This window comes from Phalacrocorax aristotelis, chromosome 7 (assembly GCF_949628215.1).
Source record: "Phalacrocorax aristotelis chromosome 7, bGulAri2.1, whole genome shotgun sequence".
Lineage (NCBI taxonomy): Eukaryota > Metazoa > Chordata > Aves > Suliformes > Phalacrocoracidae > Phalacrocorax > Phalacrocorax aristotelis.
The window spans coordinates 34,136,145-34,162,751 of record NC_134282.1 but is presented as its reverse complement, the minus strand read 5'-3'; the positions used below and the strand labels follow the sequence as shown (position 1 = coordinate 34,162,751).

The 26,607-nt window shown below is 56.1% G+C and overlaps 1 protein-coding gene across 5 annotated transcripts in view; it reads right to left on the bottom strand.

Annotated features, from left to right (window-relative positions):
- Positions 1 to 530: 530 nt before the first annotated feature.
- The window catches only part of LINGO1 (leucine rich repeat and Ig domain containing 1), a 164,470-nt gene continuing 138,393 nt past the window's right edge, over positions 531 to 26,607 (bottom strand). For 3 of the 5 annotated variants that reach the window (XM_075099929.1, XM_075099928.1, XM_075099926.1), the window contains one exon: positions 531 to 2,491. In XM_075099929.1, the coding sequence (XP_074956030.1) occupies positions 638 to 2,479 (1,842 nt within the window). In that variant the 5' untranslated portion in view covers positions 2,480 to 2,491 and the 3' untranslated portion in view covers positions 531 to 637. Of the gene's footprint in view, positions 2,492 to 18,463; positions 18,582 to 19,170; positions 19,263 to 26,607 lie in introns of those variants that run through there. The other 2 variants (XM_075099927.1, XM_075099930.1) reach the window with 2 other exon arrangements.

The following is a 26,607-nucleotide window of genomic DNA, read 5'->3' as shown; positions in this document are numbered from 1 at the left end:
CTCGGTGTGGTGCGGGGCCCAAGACACCGCGGGAAGAGTCTTCTGGGGGAACACAAACCTTTGACATCAGCAAGAGACTCGCTCTGGCCTGGGGCTGTTCTTACTTGAGGTGGCTGGAAGATGCCTCCGAGGCTAGGAAGCGAGTGCTCACCAGAGATACAGAACTGGACAGATCAAGAAGTCAAGATTTTGCATTCCAACTATCTATAGGAAATAGGGTTTTTTTATTATTTCAAGTTTTCATAAAAATCCATAATTATTGAAATCAAAGTTACAGAAGAAAGTTCGTAACTTTTTATTGATTTTATTTTTGTTTTCTTTCTTACCCCACCCCCCCCGTTGTTTTTCCCTCTCAGAGTTATATCTGACACCAGAGTCCATCAGACAAAGTCCTTACAAACACAGGAGTCCTGAAGACATCGGCTGAATGTTTTCCTAGTATAAAGAAGAAGAGGAGGAGAAAGAGGTGGTGACAGTGTGGGTGCGGTGGGTTTGGAGACAGGGGCAGAGAGTGTGGTGGAAGGAGAGAGGTCGGTATGTTTGTATCAATGTTTGTTTTTAAATTACTTTTTGTTTGTTCTTTTTTTTTTTTTTTTTTTAAAAAACCCACCATTTTTATTTGCAAATTGCTGCCTGGTTAAATCATTTTCATGTTGAACTTGCGTGGTGCGTCGGCAGAGCTGATGCCCGCGTCAGACTTGCGTGGCACGTACTCTATTTCAATGTTGTGCTTGGTGTTGCCTTTCCCCCGGCTCCACAGGAAGAGGAGCACCAGACAGAAGAGGACGACGCCCAGAAAGGAAATGAAGCCCATGGTGGTGGCGATGATGAGAGTCTTGATGTCAAAGGGGAAAGGCACGGTGGCGCGCGTGCTGTTGGCATCGCTCTCGTTGGGCTGGTTGGAGATGAATGCGAAGGTCTTGTTGGGCTGGTGGGGCCAGTCTGGGGAGTAGCTGCGCACGTGCAGGTGGGCCAGCATGGTGTCATTGCCACCCGCGTTGCTGGCGATGCATAGGTAGGTGCCGTTGTCCTGGATCTGGGCGTAGCGCACCTCCAGCGTGCCATCAGGGAAGACAGTGAGCCGCCCGTTGGTTTTGGTAGAGATGAGGTGCTTCCGGGGAGACAGCCACATGATGGTGGGGGGCGGGTCCCCATCTGCCCGGCAGACAAAATGGACTGTGTGGCCTTCATCCACGAAGATCTGCTGAGGTTTGCGGTCCCGTATCCGTGCTCGGCGGCAGGTGAAGTAGTTGGGCAGGAGGACGTCGGGGAAGTCTTTGAACTCCTTGCCCTGGACAAACTCGGGAGTGGAGCAGGTGGGCTGCTGCTTGTTGAAGTTCAACCTCCAGCGCCGCCGGAAAACCCAGAGCAGCCGACAGTCGCAGGCTAAGGGGTTGTTGTCGAGGATGAGCGTCTCCAGATTGCCCACTGAGTGGAAGGCCGACTCCTCCAGGGTGGTCAGCAAATTCCCCGACACATTCAGGATGCGCAGGTAATTGAGGCCACGGAAAGCGAAGGGCTCAACTGTAGTGAGCTGCCCTCCCACCAGCTGGATCTCCTGCAGCCTGAGCAGGTCATGAAGCATGGAGCCCTCGATGGTGACAATGGGGTTGTAGGACAGGTTCAAGAAACGGAGGTAAACCAAGTGCCTCACCGACACGTACGGGATGGATGTCAGGTTGCAGTGGGTGATGGACAAGGAGGTCAGGTTCAACCCATAGAGGCAGTTGGATGTCATAGTATCCAGGTAGGGCCAGTGTGAGATCTCGAGGACCTTGAGCCGGTACAGCCTCTTGAATGAGTAATCCCGGATGGTGTTGATGTTCAGATGGCGCAGCCGCAGCACAATCAAGCCGTGAAGGTGAGACAGGGCCTCTGTGGGGATGGAGGTCAGGTTGCATTTCTCCAGGGTCAGCTGCTCCAGGCTGTTGAGGCCGCTGAAGGCCCGGTGGGAAATGTAGACAAGGTCATTGTCCCCCACTTCCAAAGACTTCAGGTTGTACAAGTCCTGGAACATGTAGTCTAGGAGGATCACAATTTTGTTCTCACTAATGTCTAGCTTGGTAAGGTTGCTGAGTCCAGTAAACACCCCCAAGGGGATCAGCTTGAGTCTGTTACTCCTGAGCCCCAGTGTCCTCAGGCTGAAGAGGTTGTTGAAAGCCCCAGGTTCAATGGCACTGATAATGTTCTCATTTAGCTCCAGCTCCTCCAGGTGAGGGTAGTTGGCAAATTCATCCTGGTTGAGTGTCTTGATGCGGTTCTTGCCCAAGTCCAGCAGCCTGGTCTCAGTCGGGATCCCCTCCGGCACAACCATGAATCGCTTCCGGTGGCACAGGACGGCGCGCTCCTGGGCAGAGCACTCGCAGCGCGGCGGGCAGCCCGTGGCCGAGCCAGACAGGATGGATCCCAGCATCAGGAGGAGAATTGGCTGCCAGCAGGCCAGGATTGGGCTGCGCATACTCGCCTCCCCAGCTACCATCCTATCTCTCACCTGCAGGTAACACAGGGGAGAGAAAGAGCAAGGTGGATGTGAGGAAACGATAAGCCTGACCACAGCAAAAGGTTCACCCTCCTGGTAGAGCTGCTGTTAAGGTGAAAGGCACCGCCAAGGCAGAGAAGAGGTTCTCATTTTCCAGCTGAAATCCAGCCCTTTGGCTACAAGACCATCTCTCCTCCCCACCCCCAGCTTTCCATTTGATGACTGAACGTGCCCAGACTTTGAGTGGAAAGCCTTGAGGAATCTGTGTCAGACAGACCTCGCTTCCTAGGCTTCTTTAAAAAAAAAAAAATTAATACTAAACACATCTATCTACATCCTATTTTAAGGTCGTGAAATTATTCCATTCCCTGTAGATGGAGTCTGAATATAAAGGCTGCTTTGAAAATGCAGAGGAGCTGAGCGCAGGATCAAGCATCTGGGGGAACCCTGCCTGGGGTCAGCTGGGAGTGGGGCGTCTGAGCAGGGAGAAATGGCGACAGCTCTGCGGCAACCAGCCCCCTTCCTCCGTGCTCCCTCAGGCGCCACAGCAGCCTGGTCTTGGTGCGTCCTCCCTTGCCTCCCACCATGCCTGCCCGCAAAGTGCAGACCTGCACGGCTCCCCTCTGAAAAACCGCAACTGGTCAGTTTATCTATATACAGGTGAGCTATAGCCTGGCGTGAGGCGCAGCGGGTCTGTGGGGTAAAGGGATCTGCCCAGTCTCGGCTGGGCAAGGCCCGGCCTCCTGCTGCCTTCCCTGGGGAGGGCTGGGAGACCCACTCAGGGTCATGGTCTGGCTCGTGCCCCAGCCCAGAACTGCCCCGGCCCATTGGCAGGTGAAGCAAACGCTCCCTGTCATGCTGCCTCTGTTGCATTTATTTCCTTGTTGTTCAAGCACTTACGAGGGATCAAATCATATTAATATTGCATATTAGATGTACAACTACTCCGGACCTTGTCTGTATCTATTGTTACGTGTACACTCTGTATTGCTTCCACTAATGTTATTTATGACTACCGCTGAATATACTCAATACATTACTTCCATTGGCTCCATTCGTATCTATCATTACATATACTGTGCATTACTTTCCCTGCCCTGGCACTATTTATGAGTCTGATACACATTCTGTGCATTGCTTCCATTGTGTCTGTTTATATTAATCATTTCAAACAGCTATATGATCCAAGTATAACTTTTGTTCCCCCAAAATTATTCAAAATTTCTTTGCAAGATGTGAGGATGAAAGATGATGGACTGGCCATAAAAATGTCCACCAGCACCATCTCGGAAACCACCAGGCGGTCTGGCTGTGAGGGCCCGGAGTCTCCGCAGAAATCCTCCTGTGGTTTTGTCCTGGCTCATTGTCCTTCTCCATCCCCTTTCCCTGCTACCTTTGCAGTCGGACTGGTCGCTGGGGACCACCCAAAGCACGGCACCCCCTGACATGAAGCGGTGCAGTGCTGGGAGCTGATCCCGCACAGCTCCCCTGGCAGCGGTGCTGAGCTCACTCCTGCTGGCCCTGGGCCAGCACGTCCCAGTCCAGTGGAAATATTTCCAGTGGGTTTGCTTGGGCCTGGGCCAGGCTGCAAAGAGCCTTTTGCCGGGTGTTTACAATTCATCATCTCCCATGTCATCAGCTCCCTAGTGCTGACGGTGCTGGGCAGCCTTACAAATACAAGCGGGGCCGCTGCTACCGTTGCAATGCCGCTGGGGCCAGGACCTGCCGGAGGGACGTACTGGTGTCCCAGGACCGGGACAGCACTGCCGGTTGGCAGCTCTCAGGCACAGGGCTGCATGTTGGATTTGCTCCCCAGGCTTGGGCCACAGCCCCAGCTGGGGCTGAGCTGTTTCTGGGTTCCTGCTGTTGCTGTACCCTCCCCATGGGCAGTGCGTGGCCAGCAAATACCCCCTCCTCCTCCTGCCCACAAGGTGCTGGTGGCAGTGCTGCTCCCACGGCCCGCTTGCTAACATGTGCTGGCTCACTCACAGCCTCCCTTGGCCGGTGTTTCTCAGAAACCAATTCCTGCTCCTCACAGCCATGCTGAGAAACCCATCAAAGAAAGCAAAACACTGCGTGCAAAACAAAATACAGTCGAAGGGGCTTAATTATACCAGGGCTGAAAAGACTTCAGCTCATTAGCGTGCCAGGCGGCCAGCCTATTTTGGCTGCGTTCTGTGCTGAAATTTCAGCTCTGCCCATGTGTGCACCTGCACACTGGTCCCTGCTGGATGTGGGGTGGGGGTGAGCACCAAATCCCACCACAGGGCCCCATGCACAGCTCCTGCAGCAGCCTGGACCTCTCCCGGGCCAAATTCTGCCTCTCTACCCGCAGGAAGGGGATTGCACCTGCAACACGTCTGGCTCCATGCTGTTGTTGCCACACTGGCCTCGTCAGTAGAGGGGCAGCAGCCAGTGCTGCTGGGAGCAATGTGGTGTTGATAACTAAAATACAAGCTAAGAAGTGATATGATGATGAATGAAGCAAAAATCTTCATGGCGTAAAAGACGACACAAGCCCACTTGCGTAGAATTAAAGTCTAGACACACCTCACATGTTATTAGTTCTCAGCTAAATTTAAATCTGTGATAAATACAATCCCTGACAAAAACATCCATAATCTTAATAGCCAGAGTCACAGAAGAGCTTTGGGAGAAAGACAATGAATAAGCTGAAAAATTCTGGGCTAAGATGAGCTTTAAATCACTTCTGGTTCCCATTTACCTCTGGCTGTTTCAGAGAGGAATATTTGTGCTTCAAGGTGAGGTGGATATTAAGAGATGCCCTTCTAAAAATGACTAGAATTGTGATTCTTGTGTGAGCTGAGGTCACCAACCCGTGCACCGCTTTATGGCAACAGTTGCACACCCCACACCCCACCACCACACCCCCCCCGTAGAGTGGCTGGACTCGCGTTGCATCAGCAAACCTCAGCTCAAAGTTAGGGCTGGCCTGTCAGCTGTCCTGCACCTGCTGCCACACAGTGCCCTGTGCTGGGACTGTGGGTGCTGGCCGGGTGAGGGGCTGCGGCTGCCTTGGACAAGCTCAGGTGACACTGGGGACAGGGCTTGGTGTCACCGGGTGGGGGGGAGATGGCAGCGGCTGCTCTCAGCAATTGCCACCTGCAGGGAACCGGGAAGTGACTGGGACAAAGCACCACCACTGGCTTTCCAAACCCTCCCAGATTTACTCTGAGGAGGACCACGAACGGTGCCAGAGCACCCCTCCAGGGTGCCCAGCCACAGCCCCAGCATGAGCTGCCAGGCAGGATCAGGCCGCGTGGCTGTGATGCATAGCCCAGGCCAGCCCAGGGAGAGCCGCATCCCTCTGGCATGAATGTGGCTCATTTCTCACATTAGAAAAAAGAATCAATAAGAAAGGAGCAGCTGCTGGACTCGCTGCCTTTAGGCAATGTGCAGTGCAAACCAAAGCAAAAAAACCCTATGTATTTCTATGCCTAGAAATACAGCATCCACTGACCCCTGTTCTTGCCACCCTGCCGCCTGGGGATGAGGGCTCCAAAGTACAACCCCTTCTCCCAGGGAAGCTGCTAGACTTGGCCCAAGGGACGCAGATGGGGGACTGGAGTGGTGCTGCCTTGGTGCTAAATGCAGCAGGACCTGCTGAGTGTCTCTGGCTGGGATCAGCACTGGGAGGAAAGATGCTGTTCTGGGCCTGTGCCTGGAAACACAGCCCAGGGCTGGGCTGGGGCACTGACATGCATGGGGGTTGCTCTCTTGTGATGGGCACAGGCTGCCCCCGCGCAGGAGAAACAGCTCCAATGGAACCAAACCCAGGTGATGACCCAGGAGGGAGCCAAGTCTCTGCACCTTCGTTTTCTCCTGAAGCTGCTGCTGTCCTCCTGCCCTGAGGGGTGGGCATCAAGCCTGGCCATGCCTGCCAATGTCACCACTGTCCCTGGGCTGTCCCCTGCTCACCGCCCCAGGGGGTGCCCAGCGGTCGGGCCGGGACAGTGCTCCTCAGCACTGAGTGATCTGTCACGCTGACAGTGAGCAAGTGGCAAAAATCCCCGACTCAGCTATAACCCCCACCTGGCAGCCATAAATTACCGTGTGGGAGATGTTCACCCTTGAACCAGATGCTTTCGAGAGCATCAAACGTCAACAGGCAATTTAGGATGAAGTGAGCCATGTCCTTGGGTGGAAGGAGGGGATGCTGCAGTTCGCTGGGGGGCTCAGCAGGGCCAGGGGACCACTTCCCTACCTCGTCTGTCCCTGCAAGAACCAACCTTGCTGCAGTGCCGTTGCAGCACAGCTGGTGCTCCCAGCTCCACAGAGAGGCAAGCCTGACCCCAGCAGCACTGGGCACCCATGCTGGGCTGTGGTGTGGGTGCAGGTATGGGTGTGGGTCAGCCACAGGCTCACTCCCCCATCTCTGGCCTGCTGGCTTCGCACAAAGCTGCCGAGACACAGCTCTCAGCATCAGTGTGCTCGTTTCCTCTAAGCTGCTCCAGCTAAATCAAATTTTATTGAACTTGACTACATTTTAGAGATAAAGACTCCAGGTTTACAAATAAATATTTAACAACCTTTCCTGCTGCTAAAAGAGTTGCTTATCCAGACCCTGGGCTCTGCACTAAGTGTTCCTGTAGCTATCTGCAAAGCAGCAAAACAAAGGGAGAAGCTTTAATTTGCCAAACACGTTCATGTCCATTTCCTCCTCTCTCCATCACTCCCCCTATGTCCAGCGCGCATTGGTGGGTCCTTTTGCTTTGTCCCTCCTTCCTCCTCACCCCACCTGCTCCCTCCTCCTCCTCTTTTCCCACTCAGTCCCTGGAGAGCAGACAATGGTAGTAGCTGCTCTCCTCTCCAGTGCCCAGGGATGGTCAGGGGTGGGTGGGAGCAGAGGCCAGTGCACCGAGCAGAGAGGACGGTTTCCCTCCTGGGACCACACTGCTCCACATGGGTAAAAAGAAAGTCAAGAGGGAGATCCTAAAGTAAGCCCTGAGCACTGCCAGGGCTGGCTGGTGGACAGCGGATGGGGTGGCTGGAGGCACAGCGCTGGCTGGGATGATGGGAAGCTGCTGTCGTATTTCCTCTGGGCCTTCACTAAATGGATGGACTACTAACAAAGGGCATGAAGACAGGCCGCCACAGTGCAAAGGGCTGCCCTGTGTCCTGTCCTGGCCACAAATCCTCCAGAAGCAGCACAGGAGGGTGTGAGAAGCTGGAGAGAAATGGGCAGAAGCCAAGAAGGACCCCTCCAGCAGTGCCTTGTTCAGGGTGGCAGAGAGACAGGAGCATGTTGCACAAGGCAGTGGACCACGGCATGTTAGCCAGAGAGGAGACCACCCCCAGCCCCACCAGCCACAAGCTGCCCAGGGTCACCGGCTCCTGCTCATCCACGTGAAGGCATGATTCTCCAGCTGGGAGAATCTCTCAGCCTTCTGAAATATCTGCTTTCAGCTGCTCTGAGGCAGGAGCCTGGAATAGGTGTGCCGCAACCTGATCTGCTCTGGCAGTTGCTCTGAGTCTGTAAAAGAGCATGAAGAATTATTTAAGATGCAAATCCCCTTCCGGCACTGATGCTGCCTGGTACCAGAAACCCTCAGCAGCTGGCCTGTGGGACTGCCCTGCAAAAGTGGTTCCTCACGGTGATGGGCTATTCCACCCGAAATGTGGCACCCCCAGTGCCAGAGGGGATTAAGTTAGAGAATCATGAAGCCAAAGTGCCAGAAGAGCAGAAAAAAGGAGATGGGGGATGCACAGGGGAGAAAAGCTCTAAAATGGGCTGGGGGGCCAGGGTGCTGGAAGGGGGAGGCTTTGTCCCGCTGTCCACTGGTTTAGCTCCAGGATGTGGATCTTGATCCCATGCAGGGACAGATATGTACAGTGGCGTGACAGCCAGTGATGGCCCAAAGCCAACCTGGAGAGTGGTTTTCAGGCTCGGCAGGCAGGTTATCAGAGCAGGGCAATAGGAAGGAGATCCCGGTTGTCTCTGCAGGCTGCTGAAATTCAGAGCAGTTTTTGCTCAGGCTGTTTCTTGCTGTGATCACATCTGCGCAAGAGCCACTCACCCTCCTCACACCTTTGCTCCCTCACTTTTAATGCCTTTTCTCTTTCTTTGGCTGCATATGCTTCAGTGCCCCATCAGCAAAGAAAACATCCTGACAAGTGATCAATAAGTAATTGCAAAGGCAGCTGTGGATGCCAGGGATGTAAAGCCTTGTGCTAGCAATAGATAAATGAGGAGTGTAAGGGTGTGGTGCTCCATGGAGCTTGGGCTTGGAGGCAGCCACGCTCCCCTACCCATTGACCGAGGTGGCCAGGACGTGAGCTGGCCCACCGCTGCCGCAGCCACTGCTGGTTGTTGATTCAATGCTTCCCATGTCAGGCAAGCCGGGAGGAGGATCGGATTTTCTTCTGCTTGTGAGACAAGGAGAAGGACAGCTGTGCTTGCTGGCGGCAAATCTCCCAAGGCTTGGCCTTGGGACTCCAGCACCGGAGACGTTTCAGGCTGGGTCAGCAGGAGAGCAGAAGGATGGTGTGCACTGCGAGGCTGGGAAGGGCGTGCACCAGCTAGTTGAATGGGGCTTCTCCTTTTTCTTTCTTTATTTTGGCAAATATCCTTGGGATTCCTGTCTCTGTAGACATGGGCTGGGCCACCAGGATGTTTTAGATGCTCACCGCAAGGCGCCCAGTTCAGCAGGCACTCGAGTGATGAGCGAGTGATATGCGAGTGCTGAGCAGAGGAGGCTTCAGTATAGCATGAGGGTCTCTGGAGACGTCTTTTCTTCCCTGTCTGTAGCTGCAAAAGGAGGAAGGAAAATCCCCAGCCTCTTCTTAGGTCTACGGAAACATTTGCACCAGAGAGGTGAAAGAAAGGTCTGTCCACTGAGTGTCTTCTGGGAGAGCCGCCAGGGTCACGATGACATTGCAAAGGCATCCCCTGTGCTCTGCCTCGACGTGCCTGCGGCCAGCAAGGCGTCGCAGGACATGGCCGTCCCCGAGGCGGCGCCTGCAAAGGCCCTTTGGGGAAAGCAGCGCATTAGCAGCTGCCAGAACCTGGGCCACCGTCCCAATCCTGCTTATGCAGGAGGAAAACTGCCTTCTCCTTCCAGCACAGCCCAGCCACAGCTGGCAGCCACCCTTTCTTGTTGCACTGGAGGGAGGATTATTTATTCCTGGGAATGGGCTTGAACATCTTCTGTGCTCCCCTGAGCATCCAGCATCCCAGGAGCACTCCGAGCAGCCCTGGCACCGGCGACTGCCCTGCAAAGGACCCTACCCTAGGCAGCAGTGGTAGATTTTGGGATGGAGGATGGGGGGTAGCCCAGGCAGCTCAGCCATCCTGCCCACCAGTTCCGCACGGCCCCAGTGCTGCTGGGGAGGCTCTGCTTGGCTTAGCACACTGTCACACCACTGCTGAATCAGCCAGAGCACAGCTGTATGGCGCCTGTGCTAAACCCTATGTTTGTGTCAGGGGCAGGACACTACCTGATTGATCATAAAAGCGGCTAGTACAAAGTCACCCCGCTGCCAGAGCATGTTTCCTCCAGATCAGGAGCAGATGGCATTTCTGTATGGGCTCGCCTCGATGCTTGGTCTGGGAACTGGTGGCTCCCTGCCACCCCAGACCGAAGCACTAGCCGCCAAGGACAGTCCCTGTGCCATGGCCAGCGCCAGTGTCCCAGCAGCAAGGCAGGCCGGCCCTGCCAGGCTGAGCTCCTGGCAATCCCAATGCACAAATCACACCTGGGGGCACCAAGTAAGGCCTGGCAGGGATGGCTGTCTGGCACCAAGACAAGCTGCTCCCTCACCACCACTCCCTGCCTGAGGGCATCCTGTCCCCTCAAGCCATCAGCCTCTGCCAAAAGGTGTCCTACGGCTTTCCCATGCCCTGGAGCTCCACTCGTCGCCGAGTGGGGCTGGGGCACCTGTCAGCTCCAGCAGCAGAAAACCAGGGCCACAAGAAGAGATGAGGGCGTGCCCCTGGTGCCTTCTGCCTTCCTTTACCAAGGGCTGGCTCAGCAGGAGGGCAAATGCTAAACTAGCCCGACACTCTGGCCCCATGAGCAACCTCACTGCACAGAGCCATAAGGGGACATTGCTGAAGCTTTACGATGTGACCCAGTCTAATAGCCACGAGTCCGAGCTGCTGGGTCCCCACTGTGTCCCTGCCACTGCTTGAAGGCGGAAACCCCAGATCAAAGTCGCAAATGCTGTGCAGCTGCAGCAAGTGGGGACCCGCGAGTGCATCCTGAGCCTGCAGTGCTACAGAGCAGTGATGCTGCCAGGGACTGGTCATGTTCCTTACGTTTAATTTAAGCTTAAGACCATATGTATGGCACCACTTCTGTTCCCACACCACATCCCTTAAATACCCATATAATCAGTACAAGATACCTAGAAAAGTACAAGGGCTGCTCTGGCATGCTGTGTCTTCCCCTGGAAACCTTTGGGATAAGAGCAAGAGGACTTCAGAGGACATAAACCCAGCAGCTTTGCTGACTCAGGGAAACCTGCTGATTTACCTCCCTTTAGGACTGGCCCTGGTATTTTTATACTGCTGCCTAAAATAAGCAGCCTCGGAAGCCTTTCAGGAGAGGCCGACTGCAGCCCAGCCCAGCCAAGATGGCTCTGTGATAGCCTATCGGCAGGACAAGCTGCACGGGGCAGTGATGGCGTGCATGCTGTGCTGCCAGGCCAAAGGCCCCACGAGTGCTGGGCGCCATCAGTAGAGCTGTCCCTGCCCTGTCTCCCACAGGAATGCAGGGGCAGAGCGGGGTGGCAAGCTTGGACAGGGGCACAGCTGTGTTGCAAGGTGCTGTGAGAGACAAACGCCTCGGTCCTTTCTATTCACCTCCTTTCCCGACTCCTTCCTGCAAGCCAACTCTCCCCCCCCCCCCGTTATTAAGTTCTGTTCACATAATAACAAATTTAATGCCATAGGAATTTCCAGAAAGAGGAGTGGAGAAAAAAGGGAGCCAAAGAAAATATGAGTGATGGCAAACACAGACAGAAGACCCAGCCTGGCTTTCTCTGTGCTGGTTTTACATGTATAATTCTTTTTTCTTTCCGCCTTTCTCGCTTGTTTGATTTTTGCATTATTTATGGCTTGTCTTCAGGGCCTGTATTTGCTGTTATTGTTTCATTCAACAATAAAATAGATTAGATAAAAACAAACTGTGCTGAGCCCCGGCTGAGCCCGTCTGTCCTGCTTTCAGCCGTAGCCATGAAGCTGGGCAGAGCGGGCGCTGTGGGTGTGAGCGGCCGGGCAGTGCCAGCCAGGTGGGGATGAGGGGTCACCGCCTTGCCAGCCCTTCCCAGCCCAAATCCCTCAGGGCGGGGAGGTGCTGCAGGGCCAGGATTTGGCCTCTGGGTGCTGCCAGCACCCAGAGATGGCCACGGATACGTGTCCTCTCCAGTTACAGGGGTTGCACACAGAGCTCCTGGGGTCCTGGCACCACACCCAAACCTCAAACATCCCCAGGCAAGAAGAAAAAGGTGGGAAATGCTGGTTGAGAGGAGTAAACAAAGCACTGCAAACTCTGGGATTTTTTTAGGGCAATTTCATGAGATCCAGCACACTGATTTCACTAGCAAGGTTGCCCCAAGCTGAGCTGGCATTGGATGTGAGTGCCGTGCCCAGCAGATCTCAGCCCCAGTTGCTTTGGGAACATGTCCCAGGAGGTGCAGCACCATCCCACAGCATCATGCCAGGAAAGGGTTCGGTGCAGGGCAGGCAGCGCTGCCCCGTGGCTGCAAAGCAGCTGGAGCAGGGGTGAAAAGCACTATTGGTTTAATGCCTACGATAAGTGCTGGCAGTACACTAGCAGCGCTGCGGGGAGCCACGCTGTTTCCCGGCCTTTTCTGTCTTCCAGCGGGTGAGCGCACTGAGCCTGTGGGCACAGAGAAAAAGAAGGGACCCACCAGGGGGATATAGCGGTTCCCCTGCTGCCCTTGACGGAGGGCTGCTTTGGGGTGGTTTTGTTGTATTTTGCTGGTGCTGAAAGAGATGCTTTCCGCCCCTTCCTCCTTCTCCCCAGTGATGTTGATAATAGTACAGAGACTGCACTTTAGGCTGTAGGTGAGAACAAAAGTAATCACAGGGAAATATAGTGCATAGAAATTAAATGGGAAACGCAAGGCCAGGGTTTCCATTTTGGTTCAGCTTCTGTATCGTTTCACATTGAAAAGGATAAACAGGCTGAGCACAAATCAGTTTAATGGCAGCACCTAATGGCAGCGCAATTCTATGTTTCCCAGAGCAAGTCGTAGCTCAAGCCCAAAGTGGCAGCACGATACACAGCACGCCAGCTCTGTGGGACAGCCATGGCATGGCACAGCCCCAGCTGAGCATTGGGGGGCCACTGGGTCCCCCGCAGGACTTGCTGCCCTCAGCAGCAGTGCTGAAATAACCTGTTCCACCATGGCTCAAGAGGGGCTGGTGTCTGGCCTTTGGGATGCCAGTGGGCCCGTGTCTGCCTGATTCCCAGCAGAAAAAGGCGTCCCATTGGGTGTCCCTCACACCCCTGAGGTCCTGGCGGCAGACTTGGACCCACTGGGAGCTTGCAAGGATATGCCAGGCTGTTCTCCCAGCATGGGCTGAGCAATGAGGTTTTCACGCTGCTCACCACTGTAGTCCTAACTCCTTTCCTTCACCTGGCTCCTGCAGTCCATGTTCATTTAAAGAATGGCTACAGATGGCATTTATGTTTTTTCTACCTAATCCTCATTGCTGTGCCCTGCTCCATGGTACAATGCACAGGCCACTTGCCAGTGTAGCTGGGGCAGAAGCAAGCCACCAGGCCGGTGCTCACCCGTAAGGCCCTCCCTGGCTCCTCAGGCTCACATTTTGGGTTAGACCATATCAGTTGGGCTCTCTGTGACTGCCCCTAATCCAAAGGGATGATGGGAAAAGGCTGGGTTCAGGTACGGGAGGGAGAGGTTTGTCCACATGCCTGCACAGAGGGAAGTGCCTCCGAGAGTGCTCAAACTTTGCTCGCCACCCCCAGGTTGCCTCCGAGGTCTAAATCAGTTGTATCCCATTTCACACTCGACATCTCAAATCTAAACAAAGACCTGAAAGAATAGATCATGTCAAAATATTTCTGCTTCTCCCTCCTACAAGAATTCCCCATCAGAGACCAATCCAATTAAGGTGCTGGTTATGAAATTAACCATAATTACAAGTGTGATATTTAATGTTTTGCATTCTGATGAAGAAACAGAATGGAAATGACAAAAAAAAAAAAAAAAAAAAGAAAAAATTGTGGGTTCTCTGAGATAACTAAGAGCAATGTGGGGTAGTGGGGGGGAAAGGGCTGCCAGGGGAGCGAGGGCTGTGCAGGGTGGCAGGGGGTGGGCTGCACCATGGGCGCCCATCCCAGGGACCCCACAGCAGCAAGGCGAGGCTGGGTGCTCATGGGCACATCCCTCAGGAAGCAGTGGCCAGCCTGTCCCCCAAAGCAGGGCATCAGCCCGGTCTGATGGCTGCCAGCAGGTATTTTGCCATTTGAGCACCACTTGGATGGTGTTAGGCCACAGGAACCATGTCCCAGGGGACGCAGCCCAGTCCTGCACCTCTTCACCCTGTCCCCACTGCCTGTGGAACCCTCTGGTTCACCCACAGGACTGTCCCCAGCTCAGGACACCGCCCCCAGTCCTGAGACAAGGGGCATGACAGCTTCGGTGGGCAAAGCCTTTGGCCTCTGACCAGGACACCTGGGTCCTCCTCTGGAGCCCAGGAGAGCTGTGTCTGTGTGTAGACACATGTCCACTGCAGGATGCCATGGGCACAGGAAGGCTGACCTGCTTATAGAGACAAATGAAAAAAATTATGGAAGAAACCATGCAGGACAGTTAAACAGAAGTCATTTCTATGCTTAAGTGGGAGAATGAGTGAAATCAAGCCAAGCCCTCTGGCCCCTGTGACAAGGATGCTGACCTGCTGCCTAGCCTGGTCCCATGTTTAGTTAGGACAGCCTGTTTGGATGGGGTGTGGGGCCATGGAGGGTGAGGGATGGTGGCCGAGGTGTTGGGGAGGCCAGAGGGAAGACTGAGCCGCTGCTGGAGCTCATGGCAGGGCTCCCCCCAACATGGCCACGCTGCTGCCAATGCATCAAGATGTTAACTGCAGCAGTGTGGGGTCTCTGCTCAAGGTGGGCACTCTCCCTGCTGTCCCCCCTTCCTGAGCCAGCTGGCGTGACCTGCTGCCCTAAGGGATGGAGGGAGCCTCATGCTCCCTGCCTGGGCTGAAGAGGAGATGAGGCCTTCTGTGGCATTTATCAGCATTCAGTCAATTGCCCAGGTCAAGCTGACAATTAAGGCTGCCCGCTCAGACACAGCCACCTTTGTGTGACCTGTCCTCCTCCTGGCTCACCATGCCAAGGGAGGGCAGAGGCCATGCTGTGCTGCTGACAACGCTCCCAGGGCTGGGGAAGCTACTAGGGGCTGAGGGGGGGCTCCTTCTGGTGTTTCTCACCTTCCCCAAGTCAGTCTTATCCTCGGACACTCCTCTCCTTCTCTGTATCACTCACGCCCTGACACTGCCCCAAAGGCTGCAGATTCAGCCACCAAAACTGGCTATTAGTAAGGCATGTCCTCAGCCAGGGTCAGAGGGAGCTGGGACACATGGCAAAGGCACGGAAATCTCTCTCCATGCAGCCATGCCCCTCTGCAAGCTCCAATTTTACTCCCCCAAATGGAAAGAGATGGGGGAAAATTGACTTGAAAGAAAATTGAGGCCATGGCTTTCAGTTGCTTTCTCCCTTTATTTTTCTTGGATTGTTTGAGTTAAGCGTTTGTAGCCCTCTTTCTCACCCCAGCCTTCCCTGCTACCTGACAAGCTCTTCTGGCTCTTTTCCCACCAAGAGCCATTTCTGCTCATGCTAGGGAAGACCCTTCTCCCTTCGCTTCTCGTGGTTTAGCACAGAAGGTAGGAGAGCTGCTGACTTGGTGCATTGGCTGTGTTTGAGAGCCAGGCACACACCCTCCCTTGCTGAGCTGTGCCGTGACTTGCTCTGCCAGCTGTGCCCTCCTCTCACCAGCTCCGAACAATTGCCATGGTGGCTGGTGTCGAGCACGAAGGGTGAGTATGGGGACACTGAGCTCATGTTAGCCTGTACTATAGAAGGAGAGCCAATATGAGCCAATGGCACTGCTAACGTCCACCCCAGCGCGAGCACTGCCCCAGCAAACTCCCCAAGGGGTCGCAAGCCAAGGGGAACCCAGGGCTGGCAGGGCTCAGCTGAGGTGACATGGAAAAGCGTCTCTCCAGCTGTTTCCACACCTGAAGCTTCTCAAAAGTGTTGGTGGAGTCACATTTTCCACCAGGACATTCACAGAGATGTGCCCATAGCAAACACCTGTATCGAGGTGACGGGTCCAACCCCCAGCCCAGACAGAGGTGTCACCCCAGAGCCGTTGCAGCAGCCCCCACCCAACAGCCGTCCAACACATCCAGGCCTGTCACTGCCCAGAGACAACCACATACATGAGGCAACACCTGATGGGCTGTATTAATCCTCATTGAGCCACAACAGGTTCAGTTGTGCTTTATAATTCAGCAACTGTAATTACACTATAATTACACTATAATTGTGGCATTATTATAAAGTGATTTATCAACCCCCAAAATTAAACCTCAAGTTACAGGATTTTATACTTGTTACATACATCAAGCAGTATAAACTTCAGCATCATTACAGTGACTGTATTAAGTAGGAAACTAAAGGAATAATAAGTCATTCAGTCATGCTGTTAACCTTCCAGTGATATGAAACAGTGGTAATTAGAGGTATCACAGAGTAATTACGTTATAGGTGTAGAGTAACTGCAGCACGGTACAGTATTACAGAAGTATAACCATTCGTTTTGTAATTAATCCCTCCACAAAAAAAGCTTGGAAAACCTGACTCTTCGCCAGGTGCTGTAAACTCAGCTCCACTATCTCCTCTGGTCGCTTCCTGCCCCTCCTGTGAGAGCCTCAGTGAAAGCTGGGGCTGCCCAAGCACCCGGTGCAGGCAGATGCCCCTGCCCACGGCCCTGCCAGCTCCAAGCTGCTGGCTGGGGGCTTACAGTTGAGAGGGAAGTCCCCCTCCTGCTACCTGGTAAGCGGCAAAATCTCCACCAGGGACACTGCTGCCTCCATGGAGTGTCTGTCCCCATCCCAGAGCAGCGGCGCTGGGGAAGGAGTTGAAGGGCCTGGATATGGGGAAAACTGCCCCAGCGTGTCTGGAGGAAGGCATGGAGGCTTTAGCCCAGGGCCACATTTCTCTTTTGGCCTTGCTCACCAGCTTTGCTGGTCTAAGAGCTTCAGAGACCACCTCTCCTCCATGGTATTAAACTACCGAGCCAATGTGCTCCAGGAAGGAGCCAGGAGCAGCAGGCAAAAAGGCACAGCCAGCCCAGACATCTCCTCCCACCAAGCCCCAGCCCATGCTGCTGGGATGGACAGAGGGCTGAGCAGGGCTTCGTGCACCAGAAGAGCGAGGCTGCCCCTTGGCTCGGTAGCACCTGGTACAGGCAGTGTGTTACTGGTGAATTGCATTTCCAAGAGGTCCGGGAGAGGTTCAAGGTGTGCACTTGAAACTGGGGGAGTGGATGCGGAGGAAGGTTTGGGCTGTGGTGCTGGCGTGGGTGCCTTTGGGGTGGGTGTGGGTTGGGCAGTGCAGGCAGCCCTGGTGCAGTCCTTGCAGCCCCCATACCGGCTGGCTGGCTGGAGGCACAGCCATGCCACTGCTCCACGGCTGAGCCGTCTCTGGCAGGCGTGAAGGTCAGGTCAGGGCTGCTGCAAGTGGCAGAGCGGGGAGGAGAGGGTTAAGGCTGGCAGGAGGGCTGGGATGGGGATGTGGAAGGGATATCATTTCAGAGCAGGGCTCCGGTAGGTGGTGCAGAGGAAGGGGAGGTGGAGGGAGAAGGGAGAAGGAGCAGATCTGTGGAGCTGGGCTGCTCCCAGGGATGCCTGAACAGCTCTGCCCCACGCTCACCCTGTGGGCCAGGACCCAGAGACCAACGAGGGCTGGGAGCGAGCGCAGGGCTGTCACATGGGTCCCCTGCTGCAGGCCAGCAGATAGCGGCGCGTGCTGGAAAGGGCATTTGCTGGGAAAGGACCATGGATGGCAACTGCTTGGGTGGTAGCTGGGCTAGTGACAGGCAGAGAAGCAGCAGAGCCTCGGTTTCGACAACTAGCACGTACCCACGGTGAGGAGCCCTGATTCCACCGGTGCCCACACTCACGCTCACCCGCTGTCCCTCCCTCCTAGTGCAAATCACTTTCACGGCACCAACACTCCCATTTCTTCTCAGAGGTGGCACCTCCAGCAGCCTGAGAGAACCGTGGTCTACCCTTCACTCAGAGCTATTTATACATCCAAGGCGCAAGGTAAAAAAATCTGATAACCTACACACAGTATCAGAGAGCAACAAGAAACAGCACTGCCCAGGAGGGCTCCCAAAGCCCCTCTGGCCAGCAGGCTCTTGGGCATCCTCACAATCCCACTGCCCTGCAAAGCCCCTTCAACATTAACCTTCTTTTTTCTGCCAGACACAAACAGTGGGCTAAGCCCTTGCTGGCAGCTTGACCCTCCCCGGCATCTCCAGTTCTCTGGGCTGGCTCCTGTGCGTGGGGCTAAGCCCAGGCAGGGGCGACACTTCAGTGCCCTACATTACCCTACGTACCCTGAGGGATCGTCCTGTCGGGCAGCAACTCCCCATGGCCCCAACTCACCTACCTCCAGGCTGGGGGGCTGGTGATGAAGGGGTGAGCCCCCACCCCCAAAAAATTGCCTCCCATAACTCCTGCCTCCAGCCTAGTCGCTCAGGGCTGGTGGGCTGGTGAGTTCTCCGTGCCTGTATTTAACCCTTCGTGTCTCTGCCTTGGGGATATAGGCAGAGGGCTGATTCCTCCTCTTGAATTAACCCCTGCTGGCTGGAGAGCTGGGCACAGCCTGTTTGAGGGCTGATCCCCCCGCTCCCCAGCGAGCCCTGGCAGGTAGCACTGTCCCGGCCGTACCCTACCTGAATATGTAATCTGCTCCAGACCGGCTAACTCGGCTGCTTAGCTACCGGGGTGGGGAGGAGGAGGGCTCCCACATCAGGATGCAGCTCTGCGCTCGCCTCAGCACCGCCGAGCCCCAGCCCTTCGCTGGGCGAGTCAGCCTCGGGTGGCCGGGACGCCAGCCCCGCACCCCGGCCCCGCCTGGCTGCAAGATGCCCGTCCCGCAGGGGCTGGGCAGGGGCTGCGGGGAGCGGCGGGGGCGCGCAGGGGTGCCGGGGAGGAGATGAGCAGAGGGAAGCCGCCCGGGCAGGGCAGAGCAGAGCGATGGAGGCGGCGGGAGCAGCACCAGAGGGGCTGGAGGACGGCAGGGCCCGGGGCACACATTTCCCCCGGCCCCACGGCGGGCAGCCCCGGAGCCCCCGGCCCCGCCGTCCCTCCCCGCCCGGCGGTGCCCGCACCGCTCTCCGCGACCTGGACCCGCACCCCGGGGCGCGGCGCAGCCCCGGCGGGCATCCTCGACACGCACACACACAGGCACACGCAGCCCCCGTGCCTTCCCCCGTGCAGCACGAAGTTCCCAGCCCGGCGCCTCTGCGCACCGGCGCGGGTCTGGCCCGGGGGGACGGAGCCCCGCACCCCCAGCTCCCCTGCACCGCCGGTACCGCCAGCCCCGCTCCCGCCACCCCACCCCACCCCACCCCCCCCCAAGCATCCCCGTCTCGCTTACCTGCATCTCATTCTCGCCGGCGATCTCCTTCGGTCAGAAATGGCATCTCCCCGGCCCCCCCCCCCCTCCCACCGCCAAAACCTCCACCTGCAGTAACGCAGCTCCCCCTCTCCGCAGCGACAGGGCGAGAGGCGGCGGCGGCGCTCCCGGGTCCCAGCCGCCCCCCCAGCCCCGACCCCGCAGAAGGGCCGCGCCGGCCACGGGGCCCCTCCGGGGCCGCCCTAGGAACGCGCGGTGACCGGCTGCCTCCCCTCCGCACCCGCCGGGCGGCGGCCGGCGGCGGCGTCGCGGGGTGGCGGCGGTGGCATCGCCCCGCCGGGCGGGCTGGCACGGCCCGGGCTCCGCACGCCCGCTGCCGCCGGCCGGGTCTGCCGCGGCGGGGCCGGGCTGGAAACCGCCACCGCCGCCGCACCGGCCCCCGCCTCCCCTCCGGGAGGAGCCGCCGGCGGGAGCGGGGCGGTGCGCGGAGCGGAGCGGGGACGGGAGCGGTGGCGGCGGCGACCGCGGCCAGTCCCCTCCTCCCGCCGCCTCCCCCACTCCAGCGCGGCGAGGGGAGGCGAGAGCCGGGGGGCGGGGGGTGCGGGACCCGGGGGGCGGGGGTGCGGGACCCGGGGGCCGGGAGCAGCCCTCCCCCCCCCCGCGACCCCGGGGCAGGGAGAAGCGGTGCTTTCCGGGGCAGAGCACGGGCCAGGGAGCTGGGCACCGGCAGACCGAGCGGCCGCCCCCGCAATCCGGTGGCCAAGAGGGGCCAAGGCTGGTCGTCCCCGGCAGCCCTTGCAGAGAGGGGGGGCACCGGCAGTCCCCGCTCCTCCGCCGCTGGTGCAGTCTCGGTGCTGGCAGAGGACGGACTAGCGGAGCGCTGCCTGTCACCCTCGCTTCAGTACCCAACCCTGCTGGAGCCTGCTGAGGGAAGATGCCAGGCTACCCTGGAGATTTCAGAGTGGTCCATTCTACAGCAGCTACCTACAGCGTTTTGCTCCTCTTTTTTCACTGCCCACCCCCCCCCCCCCCCAAGCGCATGAGAGGAAAAGGGCTGCAAGGAGTGGGGGGATGCCTCTGAGGACTGATCTGGGACCTGGTGATCCCAAAGGCCTCCTCGGAGGCTTGGCGCGTGCTGAGCTGGTGGCATCTCATTCAGGACTAAGTGCACAACTTCCCCAGCACTGCCCACTGCTTCACCCCCTTCCATAATGGCTGCTGATTTATTGAGCAGCATTAGCAGATTTGCCCAGCGCTGGCTCTTCCAGCAGAGGCTGATTTCTCCAGCAGTAATGGACACAAACTTTGCTCATAATGTGCACTTTCCCCTCCTGCTTCCTCTCGGTAGGGCTCTCCTGGGGTGCTTCCTGTTCTGTCTGCCTTCTACCCAGATGTCCCCACAGCGTGGCCGGCTGTCAGCCAAGGCAGGCCCAAGGCAGCTGTTCCAGGGCCCTCTGTACTGGCACGGGCTGGGGCCAGAGGTTCTGCGGGAGTCCCTTCGCTGGGTCCCATGACCCTTCCCTTGGATGGCTCTTTCAGCAAATGGGAGCTTTTGAGGAAGACGATGGCTTGGTCTTCCTCCACCAGCCATTTAACCAAGCCCAGGGGTGGAGATTCCCATGCGAGCATCCCTCTGGGCAGGACTCCCTTCCTCCTGCCTGTGAAAGCAGAGCTATGCGCTTGCCTCTGGCCTCTCCTGTGCAACGGAGGCCTGCGGGGAGGCTGGCGGGAAGCGTGCCGGAGCTGGGCCAAAGGCCTACATGTGCCGTGCAGCATGGGAGTCCAGCAGCTGTCCCGAGCTCCTGTCCCTGCAGCAGGCTACGAGCAAACCCAGGGCAGCATGAGCCCCCCTCTGCACTCAGAGAGAGGCGGCTGCCTCCCCGGAGCCCGCAGCGGAGCTCGTTACCCTCCTGCTCAGCACACGCAAGCTTCTGAGCTGAGCAGGAATAAACAAAGGGTAGGCACTGCAAGCTCGCCAACTGAGGGCTGAATCACTCCAGTTCCCTGCTCCTGCTCAGCACTCCTGCCCACTCCTACACTGCTGCCTCTCCTCCCGCGGGCGCAGACCCTGGCTTGGCTGGGAGGGTGGGTGCCTGTCAGGAGTGCAGCCCTGCGTGGGCTTCGGCAAAGGATCCTCGTGGCAAGAAACGGGGGCAGGGGGGAGAGCGTGTGTGTGCATGCGCGCCCTGCTCCTGACATCAAGGAAATTCAGCCTGGCCCCTCTCAGTGGTCCTCAGACCTTTACTCAGTGCAGATCGATGCCTCTTATTATTATGGCTATTTCAGCGATGCCATCGATGTTAATAGCACTTCACAAACACAGACAAAGCTGGCAATCTGAATGCGGACAGAAAACACAGAGGACAAAAGACAGGCTAAGAGCTCTGAATGCCGTTTTTAATGCTTCCCCCTGCCATGGTTAAAGCCCCATGAAAGTGCAGGGCACCATGTATTCAATAACACTCCAGAATAATTCCTGGCATTGTCTGGTGTGAGAGGGGGAAATTTCACCTCAGCCCTCCCACAAAGATACAGCGAATACGCCATGCAAGCAGCGCTGGTGGCCGTGTGAGAGTGATGCTATACGCTGCCTGGAAGCAGGGGGCCTTCCAAGACCGTCTTTCCCACCTCGGCTTGAATGGCTGTCCCCACCCCGGCGGCATGGTGAGCGGCAGAGGATGGGGGTCTTGACATGAAGAAGCAGAGACGAGCTTTTGGGCTAAGATGGCATCTACACACACCAATACTGTAGAAAACTCCTGTGTAAAACCTGTCTTTTCTGAAACCTCTGGGTGTGATTTCTGCCTTGGGTGGGCAGAGGGAGCAGCACAGCAAGGGTGTGCCACGCGCAGTGGCAGAGCAAAGCCCTGGTTTGCTCTGCCAGCTACAGTGGTACATTTTGGCAAGTAGAAAGGAAAGGCATTGGGGAGGATGAAGAGTGCAGTGGAAAGAAAGCATCATTGAATAACCACTCTCCTAGCTGGGTGCAGGAACGTGAAGGCCCTTATCCATGGCACCAGAGTTTATGAAGGACTGTTACGGCTAATGTCCCCAAGATCTGCTACACCCCTCAAGGAGCAGCGCTGTCATTGCTTTTCCCTTCCTCCAAAAACTCTCACCCACCTCATGGGCGACAATTCCTTACCCCAGCAGCCCCAAGGACACCTTGGGCAAAGGCAGGTCCCAGTAGCAATAAAGCCCCTTGATGTCTGCAGGAGGAAGTGTACTGGTCCCTGCACAGAAGCCCCAAAGGATCCCACATTTCTGCAATTATCAACCCATCATTGTAAGCTCTGTGCTGGCAGACGTTTTGTGCCCTTCTTGCCCCAAAATGTTGCTGTCATGCAGCCCTGGTGCAGCAGTGAGCTCCTGGGACTGGAGAGACCTATGGGAAAAGCTGCCCAGGTGCAAGGCCACGGCACTGTCCCCCAGGGGCTGGTGAGCAGCACAGCTCACCCCATACAGCACCAGAGGCCCAGATCTACCTGGGACTGTCAGGTTGTCCCCAGCTCTTCATGGACCACCCCTCGCCAGCATCTCGCCACCACAGACAAACAACCGTCATGAGGCCTAAGACCATCCCGCACGCAGATGGCAACACAGCCCACCCATAGCACATTCTTGACATGAAGGTCCCGCTTGAAGAGGAGCAGTGATGCAGCCCAGAGGGGGTAAGTTTGTAACATTACCTGGGAGAAGGACATCAATGGGATATTAGGAAAAAAAAACAGGATAACTGTGTGCTACCATTCCTGGCAAGGGGCTGCTTTTGTAGAGTCACGTTCAGCGTTAAAGTAAGGGTGAACTTACTGTTAAGGTCCCTGAGGCATTGTAGCATGGCTGACAGAGCACTGGGGACAGCCAGAAATATGCACCCAAACCTCACCGGAAGTACTGCCCTCTCCTGTCCCCACTAACAGCCTGTCTCTATTCGCAGCGGCCAGCTTTGCAGCAGGCATGCTTTTTTTCCCTCTCCAATCACCTTTTCTGGCCTCCTCCACACTATGGGGACTAATTCCAGCTGTTGTGGGAGGCCAAAGAGACCCAGTCAGCTGAGCCAACCTCCTTCTTGCAGCATGGAGTGACTCAAAACAAGGGGCATCCCAGCCCTCCAGGAGTGACTATCCCATCCTGACCTCTGTATAGCCCCAGGCTGCAGAGGACACTGCAGAGAGCAGCTCCGCTCATAAGCCCTCATGGAACATTTTCCTCTTTAAAACCTGCAGGGAGCAGCAACAACATTTGGGTGTCCATCTGTGGGGGCTCATCCCTCAGACAGATGCTCCAGCTCTTTGCCACTGCCATCCTCAGATTGTAACGGGCTGTGGCAGATGGTTCTCTTCTGTTGGCAGGAGGCAGGAGTTTATCCCTGCTCTGAGCTCCCTCCTGGAGAGGCGGCACCTGCACACTGCACAAGGGACCAAGCCTACCGCCTGGGCAGTAGGGAGCAGACCTGCCCCTCAACAGGCAACATGCTCTGATGTTCCCCAGCAGCCTTTATCTTGGTTTCAGCATGTGTGTCCAGGAATCCCACAAAAGGTTCAGAAGGGGCTGAGCTGGCAGGAGGGAGATGGATTTTAATTACTCCCATTATTATTATAGTTCCTTTTCTTTCAGATTTTCACACTTCTGTCGTAACAAGCTGAGCTGAGAAAATACGTGCAAATGCCAGGCTGAGATAAGATGCACCACACCTTGAAGTACTGCCAGCACCAGCCCTGAGAATGCCAGATCAGCTGTCTGTCCCTCCAGCCTCCTCCCTTTGTCAGCAAGGACAGAGGGAGGGTCTGCACCCACTCTGCTTCTGCTCACCAGGAGAGGAAGGGTGCCTTGCATTTCCCCTGGGCTTGGCCTGCAACTGGCTCCTTGATCCTGCCCAGTACTAACCAGTCCCTGGAGAAGGCAGCCGTAATCTCCTGGCTGCTTGGGATAGGGATGGAAAGGGGACCCAGAAGTCTTGTGTTTGCCTTGCACAATGTGTGTGCACAGACCTCCTCTGCCCTCCTCAGGGCTGCAGTTCTGCAGGCGGCAGGACCTGTTCTGGAGGACAGCTGAGAGCACCCGGCCCCTGAGGATGCAGTCAGGGGAGAAACGTGCTCTCAGATCGCGAGTGCTTTTCTCCTTGGAGGTGGTGACATTTCAGGGTGTGTGTGGGGGAGTGGGATGAAGGGGCAAAGCAGGATATTCCTGCTCCCCCATCCCCGTGGCCATCTGGATGTGTTCCGATGCCTCTTCACAGCAGGCTGAGTCAGTCCAGTGGCTTCTCATTATCAGCTGGAGGGAGTCCAAATTCTGCATTGTACGGCTGCTCCTGACTGAAATTGAGGATCATTATCAAGAATTATCATAATGGTTTCTCTCTGTACTGTCTTGTACTGCTCCTTGCCCTGGTCAGCTGATTGATTTGGAGCAGAAGGAGGCAAGGTACCAAAATCCTTCGATCACCAGCTACCTGCTGGTGTCCCAAGACAGCTGCGGCAAGGAGCCATGCAACATCACCGTTGACATGGGCTTGGGCTGTGCAGGCCATGGAGGGCAATCCCACTGCTGTCCCCATGCACAGCCCTGCTCTCTGGGAGGCTGCAGCCCCTCTGGCAGCAGACATGCAGCCGAGCCCATCTCCAGGCATCTCTGCTCAGCTGAAGTGGGGTAAGAGGTAGGAGATGCCGTGCTCATGCCTTGCCCATCTCAAATCATGACACGACCTCTGTGAGGCTCCAGAGAAGAGGTAGAAAGAGGGAAAAAAAGCCTTCCTGTAGCCTCCCTCAAGTGGGTGGTGTTGAAGGGGACATGAGCTGTTGGTGCTGGCACCGCTACACAGGGTCTGCCCCAGCTAAGCTCACCCAGGTCTCTGCCAGGGCACTGCCACCACCCCGTCCTGTTTGAGCTCAGGGTGCAGAAATTAGGTTTTGTTATGCAATCCTGTGCTGTGGAGAGAGGCCACATGTCCTGGTGTCAGCCTGACTCAAGTGCCTGATAGCTTGACTGTTCTGTCAAGCAGCCCAAACATGCCACGTGAAGGGCTGTGGGAAAAGGCTCCATTAAATTCTTAAGCTCATTGACACGTACACGAAGTTATTAATAATATCAAGCATCTCAGTGTCTATTGTAGCCCACATCCAGGAGATGAAAGATAATTTCTGGGACAAGGAAGTTACGACAGTGACAGCTTTTTAACAGCTTGGGGTAAGAATAGGAGCTGCACAATGGGACAAAGAGCAATGATTAAAGATCTTTTCACAAAGGAGAGAGGGCCCAGAGACTGTGGTGAGTGTGGAGAACATAAGAGTCATGTCAAATGCCCATGCAGAAAAAGAAAAGGCTGTGTTGGACGCGGAGGACAGGAAGGTGGTGTGGGAGATGTACTGCTGGGGCTGACTCACAAATGCTTGGCAACTGATGGAAAGGGGTCAGGGAGCCTGGAGGGGATGAAACGGCCCCTCACCTTAATGTTTCAAAGGGGTTTGGCCCCTGCCTGGTGTCCCAGGCAGAGAGATGGGCATGCCTCAGCTGGGGCTGCAGCCACCCCGGTAAGCGGCACAGGCAAAGGCGGTGATGGAGCAGGGAAGGGAGCTGAGCTGCACCGGAGGCTGGGCAGAGATGGAGGAGCAAGCATGTTGGCCAGGGAAGGGGAGTGTGGCATGGGGCAGGGTGAGGAGGGAGCTCTGCTCCCCAGAGGTCAGAGCTGGAGAAGCAGAGGCAACGGACCCAGCACCCGGATACCCTTGGAAGTATAATTATTACATCCTTAGTGTTCTTTGCACACATACACGCTCCCCTAATGTACACTGCACATGTAAACAGCTGCCTAGTGACATTTGCACGCCCAATTACACCTGCATATCATTGATTTACATGCACAGTTGGAGAGCAATTAAAACACTGGAGCCTACTTTGCACTTTCCCACAGCCACCTCCATGAACCCACGCTGAGGAGAAAGAGCACCTCGTGCTGGGGCCAAAGCCTGGCCCGGACTCCTGTGGCGTGTGCCTTTTGATTTCCTTCCCCTGCAGCAGTGTGTGGAGAGAGCCCTGGCCTCGGCGTGTGCCGAGCAGGGTGGGCTCATGCTGGTGCCCTCTCCTGCAATGCCTTCATCTGCAGTGACCCCAAAACCAGCTATAACGTTTGCTGTTTGCTTAGCTCCTGTCATAAGTGACTGGCGCTTTTCCAAAAAGGATTAAAAGCAGGGAGTGAGAAACATAAAAGCTCATGTAATTATGTGCAAAAAGCCCCTTAATAATTTATAGAGGGAAAGGGTAAATATCTTCGTGTGTTATTCAAGTGTAGCTCATTGTCCCGTTTGGCTAATACCCAGAGTGCACGCATCACAGGCTTTATCCGGGAGGCTGTTTTGCCTTTAATACATTTCATAAATTATTGAATTTATAAAGAGGAAAGCAGGTGTCATGTCGCTCCTATAAACAGCTCGTTAGTTAAAACTAACAAAGGTGGGGAGC